At 46.8% G+C, this 16,332-nt stretch overlaps 1 protein-coding gene across 3 annotated transcripts in view; it reads left to right on the forward strand.

Annotated features, from left to right (window-relative positions):
• Positions 1-15,947, forward strand: part of LOC306928396 (roundabout homolog 1-like) — a 177,236-nt gene extending 161,289 nt beyond the window's left edge. For all 3 annotated transcript variants that reach the window (XM_079508452.1, XM_079508454.1, XM_079508453.1), the window contains 6 exons: positions 6,215-6,426; positions 7,464-7,588; positions 8,404-8,541; positions 9,390-9,605; positions 13,892-14,055; positions 14,427-15,947. In XM_079508452.1, the coding sequence (XP_079364578.1) occupies positions 6,215-6,426; positions 7,464-7,588; positions 8,404-8,541; positions 9,390-9,605; positions 13,892-14,055; positions 14,427-14,441 (870 nt within the window). In that variant the 3' untranslated portion in view covers positions 14,442-15,947. The remainder of the gene's footprint in view (positions 1-6,214; positions 6,427-7,463; positions 7,589-8,403; positions 8,542-9,389; positions 9,606-13,891; positions 14,056-14,426) is intronic.
• Positions 15,948-16,332: the final 385 nt, after the last annotated feature.

A 16,332-nucleotide genomic window follows, 5' to 3' on the forward strand; every position in this document is an offset into this window, starting at 1 on the left:
TAGAAATTTCACGAAATACCTTTCGTTTATGGGACTTTATGAACTCCCGTGACCTGAACTTCCAGTGGGTCCCAGGTAAACCTTTTGGGAGGGGCTCGGACCCTTTTGGGTCCAGAACCTAGTCCTTGTGGAGAGCAGGAGGCAGCGCTATGCTGCCCTGATGCTTTACTGAGCAGCGGCCCCCAAGACCGCGTGCGCTAGCGAAGGCGCTGCCACATCTAGGTTATAGTATGTGGCGAAAGTCGAGGGTGTAGACCAGCTTGCTGCTGTGCAGACTTCCTGAATGGAGACACCCTTGTAGAGTGCCCAGGAGGCTGCCACACCTCTTGTGGAGTGGGCCCTCAGGGCTTGAGGGGAATCCACGCCTTGGCTAGTGTAGGCCAGACGGATGGCTTCCACTATCCAGTTAGAGATAGTGACCTTCGTGACGGGCTTTCCTTTGGTCCTGGCACCCCAGGACACAAAGAGTTGGCTTCCTTGTCTGAAGGGAGCCAGTCTATCCGCGTATATGCGTAAAGCTCTGACTGGGCAGAGGCAATTAAGCCTGCTGTCTTCGTCAGAGGAGAACGGCGGGGGATGGAAAGCCTGTAGGTTCACTGGCACACACACTGAGAGAGCATTTTTGGGAATGAAGGCGGGGTTTGCCTTTAGGGTGACCTTGGTCGACCCCTCATCGAACCTCATGCAGTCTGGAGAGATCGAGAGCGCATGTAGGTCGCTGACCCTTTTTGCTGTCGTGAGTGCGATCAGGAGAGCCACCTTCAGGGTTAGGAGCTTGAGGCTCACGGTTTGTAGTGGTTCAAAGGGTGCTGTAGCCAGCGCCTTTAGAACCAGGGACAAATCCCACGAGGGAACGAGGGATCTGCATGTCCTATGTTCCCTGCGTACACCCTTCATGAATTGTTTTACCAGCGGGTGCTTCCACACCGTCTGGTTATCAAGGCCTGGGTGGCAGGCAGAGATTGCCGCCAAATGGACCTTGACTGAGGAGAGGCCTAGACCGTTGTCTAGGAGCTCCTGCAGGAATGACAGGACGTCGATCACTGAGGCCTGGTAGGGGACTGTTTGGTCTGGTCTTCGTGAGCACCAATGCTCGAAGACGCGCCAGGCTGTGTCGTAACGGTCCCTTGTTGACTGGGCTCTGCCTTTCTGAATCGTTTCGATTACGTTCGGAGGTAGACCCACGGCAGTCAACATCACCCTTTGACGGGCCAGACCCATAGGTCTAGGTCCTGGGGGTGAGGGTGGAAGATCTCCCCCCTCGCTTGAGAGAGGAGATCCGCTCGAAGGGGAATTCTCCACGGCTGGTCGTAGAGGAGAGGGGTTATTTCCGACCTCCAGACCCCCCACGACGGGGCTATTAGGAGCACCTTCAGACCCTGAGTCCTCACTCTGTCCAGAGTGGGGCTGATGAGGGATAGCGGGGGAAAGGCGTAGAGAAGGGTTTTGGGCCATTGGTGTGACAGAGCGTCTAGCCCCAACGTTGATGGTCCCCTGATTGCGAAGAAGAGGGGACACTTCGTGTTCTCCTCTGTGGCAAAGAGATCCACCTTGGATTTCCCAAACCTGCTCCAGACCTGGGCCACTGCATGAGGGTGTAGTGACCAGTCTGAGTAGCGGAGAGGTCCTCTGGACAGCAGGTCTGCCCCTGTGTTCAGAAGACCTGGGACGTGACACGCTACTATTGAGAGGACGCGTGTGTTGCACCACAGGATCAGTTTCTGAGCCAGTTGATGAAGACGAGGGGACCTGAGTCCACCTTGTCTGTTGATGTAGCACATGGCCGTGGTGTTGTCTGTCCTGACTAGGACATGGCAACCCAGGATGCGCTGCTCGAAGTGTTTCAGGGCGAGGAAGACTGCCATGAGCTCTAAGTAATTTATGTGAAGGGCACGTAGTGGCCCCAACCATAAACCTCTGGCTGTGAGTCCTTCCATCGTGGCTCCCCAGCCTGTCATGCTGGCGTCTGTAGTGATGACTTTCCTGATCAGAGGCTTTCCCATGGGGACGCCCTCTGAGAGGGTTTTCCTGTCTGACCACCATTGAAGGGCTAGTATACATTGTGATGTTACTGTTACCTTCTGGTGCCGACGGTGCATTGGTACATGTAGAGAGCCTATCCATCGTTGGAAAGGTCTCATATGTAGCCTTGCTAGGCGGATTAAATAGACCGCAGAGGCCATTAACCCCGCCATCCGGAGGCATGCATGAAAAGGAATCGAGCGTCCCCTTTTGAATGACGTCACGCACTGCAGTGTTGCGTCTATTCTCTCTTGGCTCAGGCGGGCCGTGTAAGAGATTGAGTTCAGTGTTATGCCTATAAAGTCTATTGACTGTGTTGGCATAAGCATGCTCTTCTCGTGGTTTATTATAAACCCAAGCGAGTCGAGGTGGCTGAGCACACGATGTGTGTGCGACAGTGCTTCTCGTGGAGAGTCTGCAAGTAGGATCCAGTCGTCTACGTATGTAGCGAGACGGATCCCTTGCTGTCGGAGCGGAGCGATAGCTGCCGCGGTGCACTTTATGAAGACTCTGGGACTCAGTGACATTCCGAAGGGAAGGACTGTGTACTCGTACGCTTTTCCTCTGAACCCGAAGCGCAGAAATTTTCTGTGCGGCGGGTAAATCGGAATGTGGAAATATGCGTCTTGCAGGTCTATTGATGTAAACCAGTCCCCTTCGCGAATTAGGCGTAGGAGGACTGGTGGAGTAAGCATTTTGAATCGCAGCTTTTTTAAGTGACGATTCAATGCCCTCAGGTCTAGAATGGGACGGAGTCCGCCCCCCTTTTTCTTTACCAAGAAATAGCGGGAGTAAAAACCGTTCATTGATTGGTCGAGGGCCACCTCTGTGATGGCGCCTTTCTGCATTAATGAATTGATTTCCTCTTGCAGAATGGCGGCCTTTTGCCCGCTCGCTTCTGAGAAAATAATTTTCCTGGAAGTGGGCGGTTTCGAGGCGAACTGAAGCCTGTATCCTGTCTGAATTGTACGGATTATCCACGGGGAAGCCCCGGATATCCGCCATTGTGACAGATGACGTGACAAAGGGTTCCCTGTGCTTGTCAGCGTGGTGCATAGCCTGCCTAGGGGAAGACTTACTTTGTGTGAAATGTCTCCCTCTAGTGAATTTTTTCGGTATTGAGTTTGGAAAAAATTGGCATGGAGTTTTTGGACTGTGACAGCTAAAGCTGTCACAGTGTGGGTTATCTTTCCCACTGGGCCTATGCCCTTCAGAGTTGGTTTTATTGTTTTTTGTGTTTTTTGTTTTTTTGTTTTCTTTATTGAACAACGTGGAAAAACATACACATGTGAATTGCACATAACAATTTTCGGGGTCTGTACAACGGTGCTCACAGCACTGTGTACAGGCCCCCTTAAGCGCTTCAGCGCAGGCTCTGAGGTGAGATCTGTGATCCCCACCTCTGGCCTTGAACTCTGAGTGTGGTGGGGAAGATGACCCGGCCCGGGCAGGTCATTTGCGCTTCCCCTGGCCTCGGCCTCTGGGAGCGCTCCTGGCCTTGTAGGGCGGCGGAGAGGTGCGGCGGTCTGCTCTGCCTCGGCCTGCAGGCTGTCGCTGTCTATCTCCGCTCCGGTCCTGGGACCTGGGTTTGTCATCGGTCTTGGCCTTCCAGGGTGCCTTCTTAGCCTTGGGGCGGCCTACCGGGGCGGCCTGGTTGGCCAGCGGTTCGAGCGCCTTCATCGTCTTGGTGGAGGACTCGAGCTGTTGGATGGTCTCTGACATCTTGGCCAGAGCGTCCTTAAACATACTGTCTGGGTGGATATTTCCAGCCACAAACTCTTTCTTTGTCTCCAGGGAGATGGCGCTGGTCTGATCGACCCAACGCCATCTCTCCTGGAGGATGGAACATGCCATTGCCTTGGCGTTGTGGAGAGTGGAGTCCCTCTGGAGGGTGGCCATCTCGTGATTCAAGCGGCGTAACTCGGCCAGGTCTTCTGGCAGTTCCGCTAGCTGGACTTTAATGGACTTCTGTCCCATCTCAATGAGGAGGCTCTTCATGGAACCCTGGAGAAGTGCTCCTGCATTGAGGGCCTTCGCCACGAATGACATGTGTGCATACTGCCACTTGTTCAGTTTTGAGGCTTCCCTCACGCTGCTGGACAGGAGCTGCGGTTCCTTTACGTGGTGATCCACTCTAGGAGCTGCAGGGTTGGCCAGGTAGGCCGCTATAGCCTTGTCCATAGCTGGCATGAAGTCTATGGCGAGGGTTTGTTTATCTGGTATGTCGTTGGGCCCCTTGGCGCTGGCCTTGGGAAAATCCACCTTCAGGAGGGGTTCGTCCCAGGCGTGCATCATGGCCTCCTCGAAGCCCTGTGCCATAGGGAGCTTCTGTCTTCTAGGTGCAGGGGGGGGGGCGGACTCATCAGTCCTGCCTTCCCATGGTAGTACCTTGACAGTTGACTTAGGCCATGTGTGGTTACAACGTGCACTAGCCTTCCTGTATATCTCGTAAATATTGGAGTCATCCATGGGGGGTACAGGAGGCGGGGGGACAGGAGCCCTGGCTTGCTGGTGCTCCTGTATGTCCATGGCATCCAGGTCGTCGAAGGGGCGACGAGTGGTGCTGACGTAGTCCCCGGGGGAGAGGTCATCATGGCCATCTCGTTCGTCCGCGTAGGCCTCGTCCAGGACGTGGTAGTCCTGGAGTTGCTCCTGGAAGGAAGGGAGCTCGTCATCACGAAGCTCCCCTTCCTCCCTGGTAGTCCAATGCTCCCCACCGGGAGACATTGCGCGGTCTGGGGAAGGGTCCAGGCGGTCCACCATATAGCTGGGTGCAACGGCAGGCTGTCTGCGTCTAGCTGTATGTCTGGGCGGGCACTCAATGGTGGCCTGCACGACGTGTTGTCGAGCACGTGGAGCTGGGGAAGAGCGGCGCGGTGCGAAGGTATCCCTTGGCCTCGCGCCATGAGCCTCGTAATCAGTGGCCTCGTGAGCCCTGGTTGCAGAGGCTGAAGTAGCGTACCTGTCTCGGCTAGCGCCGGCAGGTGCTGCTCTTGAAGAAGAGGCTCCGGTTGGGGCTCTGTTGCCCGAGTAGTCGAGCCTCTGTCTCGGGGTAGCTCGTTGTCCCCTTGGCGGGACTTGTATGCGAGCTCGTCGCGGGGGAGGAGTGGGGCTCCTCTCTCGGAGTCCGTGGGCGGCAAAGTTGTCATAATACCTTTGGACACGTCCGAGCCTGTTGTTTAGGACGTCGTCGTCCATTTCCTCACAATGGAGGCAAACGGGACCGATTTCCTCCATGGACTCACGGGTGTGGGTGAGGCCGAGACAATACATGCACTCGTCATGCCCGTCTTTGCCCGACATCGTGTTCCCGCATCCCCAGGTGGAGCACGTCTTTTGTTTGGGGCCTTCTTGACAGTCGGCGGGCACCGGCTGTCGTCGATGGCGTCTTTCCCCGGGCTGGGTCTCCCTCGTCAGCGACATGGTTGCTTGTAGAGAGAGGAGTCCGAGTGCTTAACAGCCACAGGTTTATCTTCCTCGTGGCGTGTAATAGTAGACCACAGGCGTATCTGCCTAGTAGCGCTAAGCTAACTATCGATAGCTTTAAGCTAACAAACGCTAGCTTTAGCGAGAGAGAAAAAGAGGCGCGAGCTGTTTTTTCCGACAAGCTAGCGTAGCAACAAGTTGCCGGCTAGAACTCACTTGTGTCGAAGTTCGGCTTTTTTTCTCGAGAAGTATCCTTCTGTTTGCTTCGAGAGTGTGCCAGAGATCTCACGGTCCTAAAGAATTAATCTCTCGGCCGAGTTTGCGAGATATATTACCCTGCACACACTGGAATGTTAAAGTTCGTTCTCGCAGCTTAGCAGAAGAAAAGTTGAATGAGGGCTGACGTAGCCACGCAGGTATCTATACGGGATAGGCGTGGCTTCCTACGTCACCCTTAGAGCCCAGGACAGCGAAAATTCTAGAATTTTCTGTCCTGGGAGTACATAAAATAATGTTCTGCAGCTAGGTTTTGAAGGAAACCTACCCATAAACGAAAGGTATTTCGTGAAATTTCTATATAATACAACCAAAGTTTTAGTAAAAGCACAATATTTTCCTCTTGAGACGCAGTGGATTATAGAAGTAAAATTACTGGAAATTGGAAATACTCAAGTGAAGTCTAAATACCTGAAAATCGTACTTAAAGTACAGCACTGAAGTAAATGTACTTAGCTATACTTTCCACCACTGCTACCTATACCACCAGCGCCAAAAGAGCCAGCAGCAGCAGCAGCAGAACCAGCACCACCACCACCACCCACCGCACCACCCTTCTCTCCAGAGGGTCCACCAACACGGGCGAGCGGGAGCCTTCGAGCAGACCCCGGCCTCCAGCACCGGCGAGCTGGACAGATCCGTCACGGGCTCCATGCGGAACAGCTGGGGCTCGGCCTCCGAGGACAACATTTCTTCGGGCAGGTATAATGGAAAATAATAATGTGCATTCCATTACGGGGGGGGAAGTGTTGAGAATGTATTAGGAAGATTCAGGCTGAAGAACAACATACAGATCATAGGAACAACTGTTCCGGCAGCCCCTCCGGGCACAAGCCTCCTGGCCCTATTCTCAGACTGTTCTTATAGTCCACTCGCACATTTTGTGCCCAAAACGTCTGTGGACGTCATGGGTATTACCGCACGTGCATAGCCCAAGACGTCTTTTTTTAACACGTGTTGCCAAAGTTTGTTTTTTTCGCCATTGAGAATGCATTTGGCGTTTAAATTAAATAACTCAGAAACTATAAAACATTTCAAAGTAAAAAGTTCCAGCATGTGTCTCCACAGTCAGCTGAATTATAAAAAATCACACCCGTGTGAACTGAGTGGTGTAAGGTTTTATATAGCATGATCAGCTGTGGTCTGACGTAATGTCTGACGTAATGAAATCACACAAAATATGTTAAGTAAAAAAAGCTATCATTTTTGATAAATGTATGTATCACACCCGGATGTGATTTCACAACTGGCTGTTTTTGCGCAGAGAAAATGACCACGGTTGCTACGGTCATCCAGTTCACCCGGGTGTGATTTAATTACGTCAGAAATTATTTTGAACATAGCAACCATGGTAATTTTTTTATGCACACAAAAGCCAGTTGTAGGAGTGGTTTACACCACTCAAAAAAATGTGAATGGATTTTCTAGGTGAAAGTGATTTTGGGCAGTTAAGCGTGGGCTCTCAATGTGTTAACAGAGATGCTATACTAAAAGAAATGGCCATATAAGGATATTCTAAAGACAAGGATGACACACAAATAGTTACACAAGTACACATTCGCTGACTGAGCGATAGTGAGCATGGAGGAGTCTGGTCAGCTGGTAGACTGACAGCTGTAGTTAAGTTAGAATGGGCACATTAGTGCTGACTATAGCATTGCATGAGATTAACAAATACAGAATAATACATATACTGTAGTTGGCAATCTATTTGGCATTCTAAAATATCCATTACACAGGTCCAGTGTCGTCAGCACCTCCGAGGGGTCCTTCTTCACAGACACCGACTTCAGCCAGGCCGTGGCCTCATCGGGGGACTACTTATTGGGCCTGCGGAGGTACAACACGGAGGACGCAGCGGCAGGTGAGAATCCAAAATGCAAATGGACACACCAAGGGTTCTCGGTATGTTGTCCGGTGAAATCAAGGATTATTTTTAACCACGTTAAACCTGGCATCCCTGTTTTGGGCATGTCGTCATAGGCCAATATTTTCCAATTAAAAAACAAACAAACATTCAATTAATTAAAAAGAAAAATGAAATGAATCAAAAATCTTCATGAATCGTTGTAGTTCAATCTATTTTACCACTCAGTTCAACATTGCCTTTTTGTATCGATATTAGGTCCTTGTGGGGTCGCCACGACTGATTTCAGTCTTTTTGATTCCATAGAAGCCCAAGTCATGTCTTCTTTTGAGCCATGTTGCACAGCGAAAACATGCATTGACAGCTTGTAGATCGTCTATTTTCGGTTATTAATTTAGAGCTTTTGATGTGGTCAAACTGGCAATATGTTCCGAGGCATCTTCCATAAAATCTGTGATAGTCTCGGTCAGATATTTCATATAAAAAGCAAAGGTTAAAGCCTCAATCTGTGATTTCTTTCACCTGGTTGGCAGCAGGGACAATATTACTAAAACATCATCATTTTACATATTGTGTTGATTGTTTAGGAATCAGCGCTAGCTCCTTTCATGCATTTTCAGTCGTGATATTTCATTTTTGCTTTAATCCATGAGAGTTACAGACCTGTAAGGTCAATTTTTGGTTCCATTTGTACACCCTCAGAGTTATAGGGGGTCCTTGCGATTATAATGTTTGAGAACCACTGACATAGACAATAATTCTGATTAATGTTGTCTCGGGTCACCCAAACATTCCGTATTTTACTGCCACAGGTCAACGTCACCAGCGCCCCAGCAGCCCCATGTCCACAGACAGCAACATGAGTCCTGCAGTAACACAAAGGAGGCCCAAGAGGCATAAACACTATTCTGTTCACCGGGGCCACAAACCCAGAGACGACTTCAATGATGGTAAATTACTGTACTGGTTCTCATCTATTTTGAGGGGCGGCAGTGACTCGGGGGTAGAGTGGCCGGTAAAGCATCCGGATGGGAACCGGGTGAGGTTCCCAGTTCGATCCTGGGCTCCCCCAGAGGTAGTGTCAAAGTGTCCTTGAGCAAGACTCTGAACCCCTAATTGCTCCTGATGTGCAGGTTGGTGCCTTGCTTGGTTTCCTCTGCCACCGGTGTATGAATGGGTGAATCTAATGCACAATCTATGTAAAGCGCTTTGGATAAATCACTATATAAATGCACCATTTACCATTTTGTGGCACTGGTGCAGGACAAAAAAAGGAAAAGAAAGTCTGCAAAACAGAGATTGCTGCTCCAACTATTTCACCTGGCAAAAATACAAGAAATACAACATTTTCACCAATGAGTTTGGTCTTCATCAGGTGAAATAATTAATGCAGCAGTGATGTCTTTTGTACTTCCATCTTAAATGCCTTGCTGTAATATTGGTACAGTATTTGGAAATTCTCGGTCTAGCTTTTCTGCATTGGGTGTATACAGAACCTTTGTGATATATTTTCCCCTAATGCATCACTCTTCAGTTCACGTTGTGATGCGGTAAGTCTAGATAAGGGTCATCAGTCACTGTAATTATTTCACCTGACATAAACCAAACTCATGGTCGAAACGTTATTTGCTTGCACAGTATTGTCGGAGCAGCGAGGTGTTGCATGGACTTTCTTTTCCTTTAAATGATGGTAAAAACACACAGAATGCTCACACACAATAAATATATTTTAATTATGTGTGCCTGTTTGCCCTTGAAATTAGGTCTGACATTTGTACCTCTGTGCTTTGCTCTACAGACATGCCTCTGAATTTCCCCAGTCAGAAGTCCTCTGGGGACTGCAACGTGAGGGGGGCCACGCTGCCCAGGACGGGCTCCAGGGAGGCCAGGGGTCGACGAGGCAGCGCAGGAGGTCAGAAGACCAGAGAGGGTTCTTTTGAGCATAGAGAGAGCCAGGAGAAAAACAAAACTCCACAAGGAGGGAAAGGGAATTGCAAAAGCCGACAACATTCAGGTACTGAATTCTTAGAGTGAATGTAACCACCGTGCTCTATTGAAAACGCTATTTGCTTAGACTGAATGTCTATGTCTAACTACTATCTTTTGTCTGAATGTAAATGTGGTGAATTATGAATCCATAATTCTTCAATATCTCATGTTCTCTTACAAAATGTGACATGTGTTTACATGCAGTAGACCTATTTTAGCTCATCCTATTTGGAGGTGTCGTCCGAGATGCTTGTCTCAAACTTCAAGCACTTGGCTCGGGACCCCCGGGGTGTGGATGGCTCTTCAGTGCCTTTTGTTTGAGTTCAGTTCCTGAGATCCTGGTTCACACCTAGGGCCACCAAATGCTAAACATGGGTTCAAAGTGGTCACTGTTGGAGTGGTTGATCAAAGGGTCAGCATCTTGACTTCAGGGGAACAGTGAACACGCCTCTATTCTCACCTCTTGTCTGTGGAAATGTACTTAAACCGTTAGATTTCTATGTCAAATTGTCAGTCGATCCGAGGCCGTGAGGCTGGAGGAGCCTATGCCATGTCTTGCTATGCTGTGTTGTCGAAATAAACATCAAGGAACATCTAATCTGCTGTCTGCTGCCGTCTCACAATTATCTCCGCTCTCCCGTTTTGGTTAAGTTTGTATGGTCTCGTGTCCAAAATACACGACATGTGGTGCCGACCCGGTCGTGTTGATGCATTTTTTGCGTCAGGCGAGGGGTTCGACATGTGGTGCCTAGAAACCGGTGTCTATGGTGCGTTCCAGCGCCAGACAGGAAGAATCGGCGGCTTTTTATTCAGTCTAATCAGCGAGTTTTTGTGAGAGACGGCAACGGCGTGTTCCAGCGGAACGAGGACGAGGATGACGACGGACCGCCGCGGTGAGGAGTGTTGCGCTACGGGGACATGCATCGCCGGGGCCAGCCGCTGGACGGGTGGACAGCGGTGCATTCGGCGAAGCGGACAGCCACACGGGAGGGGCCTTTGATCATCACCTTCTACGCTGGGGACGGCGAGCGGAGGAGCGGTGCAGCGCGGCACGGGGGCACCAGCGTTCCAGGGGGAGAGGGGATCGCTCATCCCGACGGGGAGAGGCGGCCACTCGACGCTTGGCGTGGCGGCGGGTTTCCACTTTCCATGGCCGACTGACAACGCAAGCTGAGGGCCTTGCGGACCTACAGGGTCTGTGATGAAGATGTTGCTTTTCTCTTCGTATTCCCATCTCTGTTGTTTCAGAGCTGGGAGGGGGGGGAGATGATGAGATGATGAGAGTTTGCTTCGAGAGCTTTCAGCGAAGACAGCGGTGAACATTTTCTCAACTTGGTCCATGCAGCTGAGCGAACTTTGAGGTAACGGAATGCAGCAAACAGAAGAATTTCCTTTGTTCATATGAGGGAGACGGACATTCCTTCTTTCTGATTACAATTGTGCGTCACGTTCGTTTGTACTAATCATTTATGTTTAAATTACAGGGCAATTGGCAGTCGTTTGGTGCCGACAGTGTTTAAAGTCAGGATAGTGATTCAATTACAGGGTAATTAATTGGTAGTCGTGTAGTACCGACAGTGTTGAAAGGAGGGTTTAATTTGACTCTTTTGTGGTTTTCTAGGGCTTAAAATGTGATTTAAATTACGGGATGGGAGTTATTAGTGAGGGGTTAAATTTCTGTTGGCTTCTGTTCTGGGATATAACGTGTTCTTCCTTTTTCTTATTTTTCATGTGAATTCCAAAGAGAGTTCATGTGATTTGGTGTGTTATTGGTCCTGTGAATCTCCAAGAGAGGTTTATGTGATTTGGTGTGTTATTGGTCCTGTGAATCTCCAAGAGAGGTTTATGTGATTTGGTGTGTTATGGTCAGGGTAAGTCTAGAACTTATTTTGATTTCGGTCCTGTGAAACTCCAAAGAGAGAGCTTCATGTGATCTGGTGCTTATAAACATGTTATCCTAGATTTGAGTAACAACAGGGAAATTATCCTCCTAATGTTCTGTGACATTTTTAGCCATAAGAGTTTGAAATAACGCAAAGAGAATTCTGATCCGATCCATCCACTGATACGAAATTGTATTTAACTTACTGTAATGGAAACCATTTATGAATTATCCACTGATACGAAATTGTATTTGTACTTACTGTAAAGGAAATCATTTATGTCGAGTTGTGTAATCTTGAATGTCTGTCTGAAAACTATGTTGGGGAAATCTGTTATTCTGGTGTCTTGAGTATTGTTAAGCTGAGGATCAAGGGGGGTGGTAACTGGTAAGATAATTATGGTTTCATATTTCATAGTGACAGACTGTGTCTGTCAAAGGGGGAATGTGGTGAATTATGAATCCATAATTCTTCAATATCTCATGTTCTCTTACAAAATGTGACATGTGTTTACATGCAGTAGACCTATTTTAGCTCATCCTATTTGGAGGTGTCGTCCGAGATGCTTGTCTCAAACTTCAAGCACTTGGCTCGGGACCCCCGGGGTGTGGATGGCTCTTCAGTGCCTTTTGTTTGAGTTCAGTTCCTGAGATCCTGGTTCACACCTAGGGCCACCAAATGCTAAACATGGGTTCAAAGTGGTCACTGTTGGAGTGGTTGATCAAAGGGTCAGCATCTTGACTTCAGGGGAACAGTGAACACGCCTCTATTCTCACCTCTTGTCTGTGGAAATGTACTTAAACCGTTAGATTTCTATGTCAAATTGTCAGTCGATCCGAGGCCGTGAGGCTGGAGGAGCCTATGCCATGTCTTGCTATGCTGTGTTGTCGAAATAAACATCAAGGAACATCTAATCTGCTGTCTGCTGCCGTCTCACAATTATCTCCGCTCTCCCGTTTTGGTTAAGTTTGTATGGTCTCGTGTCCAAAATACACGACATAAACCCTACTATTCAAGTGTAAAACCTAGTCTCTTAGACTACCGGTAGGCTTAATGTAACCCTGTGCTGTTAGATTGAATGCAAACGTTGCTCTCTTACTCTGGATGCAAACCCTAACCTCTTAGACTGAATGTAAACTACAGATGTAATGTAAATCCTATCCTATCCCAATCCTCTTTTAATATGTTCTTTATGAATAAAATAATGATAAAGACATGACGAGTATTTTGTATCAAACCTATTGTTGATGCCTCATTGGTTATGCTCATTATTGATGCCTTTATTTAATCAACCTCCTTCCAAATCGAAATTGTGTCCACCTCAATCTGAGCCGCAATTCAGAGAAAAACTGAGGTAAATATCGGCGGCCCCATAGCATTGTGCGGGCCGCCATCTTGGGGAGGGCAAAACACAACAAGCTGAGCGTTGCCTAGTGACCGGGAGCCCCGCCTAACGATATATATTAGCGAGACTATTATGAATCAATACAAAGCTCCAAAACACGTTAAAGGCGTTTTTGGCACAATGGGATTTCATGAAAAACACGTTAAAGTCCTTCGCGGCCCATGTAGTACAGCGGCTTATACCCCAATACAAGAGGTATTGTGCACTTTTTCAAAAAAGCATGAAACTTCTACCATAGTTAGATGATATCATGAGGTGTATTTTCAGATGTGGAGTCAAGTCAGATTTGACCCCTGAGGCCCGGTAGAGCATAATATGTGACCAATACCCATAACATCCTATATAAGGCAAAAAAATTCATCATTCTTTAAGTAGCATGTGACATATGAAACTAGGGTGTTTGCATGATTCTGAATCCATTCCAAGCATTAGTTTTGCAAAAAAACACTCATTGGGCTTAAAACGGCCATGCCCACTTGCCCAAATGTGCTGGCATCATCAATTTGTGATGACGGCATTGGCCGTTTTTAGCCCAATGAGTGTTTTTTTGCAAAACTAATGCTTGGAATGGATTCAGCATCATGAAATCACCCTAGTTTCATATGTCACATGCTACTTAAAGAATGATGAAATTTGGACTTTTTTGCCTTATATAGGATGTTATGGGTATTGGTCACATATTATGCTCTACCGGGCCTCAGGGGTCAAATCTGACTTGACTCCACATCTGAAAATACACCTCATGGTATCATCTAACTATGGTAAAAGTTTCATGCTTTTTTGAAAAAGTGCACAATTTTTTGGTAATCCGCTGTACTAATGAGTTTACACAACTTTAGGCCAAACAATACTCTCTTAAAGCTAAACCTACTATGTTTGGCCGAATGTAACCCTAGTGACTTTGCAAGATACCGTCAGCTCTTTGCATTCAACGGTGGAATTATTCTCTGATTCTAAACTGTTAAGATTTATTCTTAAATCCATTTTAATGATTCATAAATGATCTCCTTTCACTCCCACCAGATTTCGGGGACATCCTTTTGTATAGCCGTCCCTCATTCCCTTCAGTTGACGATCACAGGGACCCTGGTGGTCCTGTAACATCTGCAGACTCCAGGGGCAAACAGGGTGAAGAGGGGACTCCTGCAAGACTGGGAAGCTTGCAGCCACAGGTGCAGGAGTTAGAGGTGTGTAATAAGACTGGAATCACTGCTACATACCTTCAAATGTAAACTTCTGTCAATTGCTTTCATGTTGATCAGTGGTTCTCAAATTTTTATTTTTTTATTTTTTATTACAAGGACCTCCCTAACACAGAGAGAGTGCATTTGGCTTCATTGTACATTCTCAGAGTTACAGACCCTTAAAGGTCCATTTAGAATCCCCTCAAGGACCCCTGGGGGTCCCCCTGGATGCCACTTTGAGAACCACTGCTGTAGATCGTCATTAAATTAATGACTGATTAGGTTAATTGATTAATTAGATCGTCATTTCACGCAGTGTTTTCTTTTGCAAGTAAAGCGTACTTGAAGTTAGAACCCTTACTTTATTTCCACAGTTACTGGAGAGCTGAGGTGCAAATGTCACAAGAATAGGAAGCTTCTGCAATTGCCTGGAAGAAAGGAACATGACCTTTTTTATATCAAGAAGTACCTGACTGACACTGCACAACGCTCTCTAGTTTTCTAGTTCCAGTTTTTCATTAGGTGTCCAACTTTGAAGAAAGAAGACGGTGAAAGAAAAAAAAAAGGCGTTTAAGTCTCTGTGGATTCTAATTTGGACTCTAATTGTTTACTTGTTAGTGGTTGATAACTAGCTCCCATCATCCTTGGTGGTGGTGAGTTATACTCTGTGATGTAAGATGAACTACATGCACATTTGATGGCTGTTGTGAGTGTATACAAAGATGTTTTTTCACAAAGACTCCCCGATGTGGTCTTTGCTTGTCAGTTATTCTTGCTATTTTACTGTAATGAATATTTGGTCATCATCACAAGCCATCTCGTACTTATTATTTAAGCATTTTACTGCCACAAAAAAAATGCTTTGGTGGGATCTTATATTTGTATTGCATTTTGTAAAGCACTATTAATGTTTTGATATTGATGTCCATCTTGTTATGTGTATTATTCGTTCTACATTGGTTTTATAAGCACAATCACTTAATTGTTTTATTTTAAATGATTTTGAGGTTCCATCCCATGTCATGGAAATGGTGGGAAATAGTCTGGTCAATGAATTGTTGTTGATTCAGACAGAGTGATGTGTCATGGACTGAGATGCACATGTTCTTAGTTGTTCCTGTTCAGACATGACACATACACAGAGCGTGGTACTGAGGAGGTTTGTTTTCTATCTTAACCACATGAACCCTATAGCGGAGCTATAATGAGGCGTACATTCGGCGAAAATATCGGATCCGCTACTTTCAAGGAGGACATTTTGGTCTAAAAAAGGGAAAGAATTAGGGAGCATCGTATAGATCCCTGGGGGACTCCGGTGACAATTATGTATATAGGGTTTACGTGGTTAACGTGTTGATAACTTGGCTTCCTTGTCAGGACCATCAACAGTTTTGTAATCTCCTTCCATTGAGTCCATTATTCATTCTAGTGTTGTTTTGTTAACTGAAGCTCGACAGAACTGGTGTATTAACATGTGGAGTGAAGAAGATGAAACACAATATGTTATTCACTAAATTAAAAAAGCATTGCAACCAGGGGTCATCGGCTCATCTCCGTGCTGGCTTATGGTCGACATTTTTGTCAAAATTACATTTTTGCCACGGACACACAAAATGAGTATTGTTACCAGAAACACATAAAGAGCTAGCCCTGAATGACTATAACAGGCCTATAACTCTGAGAGTGTTCCAATGGAACCAAATGGACCCTTTATACGGGTCCATTTGGTTCCATTTGAACACTCAGAGTTAAGGGTGTCCTTGCAAATCAAACAGTTGGACTCCTAATGTGGCATAATGTCATAGTAAATCAGTGTCATACATATTCTGAAGAAAACCTGGAGTCTGGAGAATTGACATTCAGTAATTGGGTCTTATGATCAAAATAAGAACATTATAATGATAATGATAATGAACTTTATTTATATAGCACCTTTCAGAGCAATGCTCCAAAGTGCTGTACAGTACAAGGTACAAGTTTAAAAGCGAGAAACACAAAGGGAAAAAAGACAAAAATATCAACAGTTTAAAAATGTACAGTCTCCTATAGAAAGGGTAAAAAACATTCTTTGTACAATGGTGTGTAAAACAACCAAGTCTTTGCCACGGACACATTTGTCTGTATCCGGACATATTGATGACTCCTGATTGCAACCACTCCAAATGTTAATACCAAGCCTATAGGCTGCATGCAGCATATGGAAAAGTGATATTTGTGAATCCGTGATACTGTACGTACATTGTAAAATACTGAGTGTTATTTTAAGTCTGAGAGTATACA

The sequence above is a fragment of the Electrona antarctica genome (genome assembly GCF_951216825.1).
Source record: "Electrona antarctica genome assembly, chromosome: 8".
Classification (NCBI taxonomy): domain Eukaryota; kingdom Metazoa; phylum Chordata; class Actinopteri; order Myctophiformes; family Myctophidae; genus Electrona; species Electrona antarctica.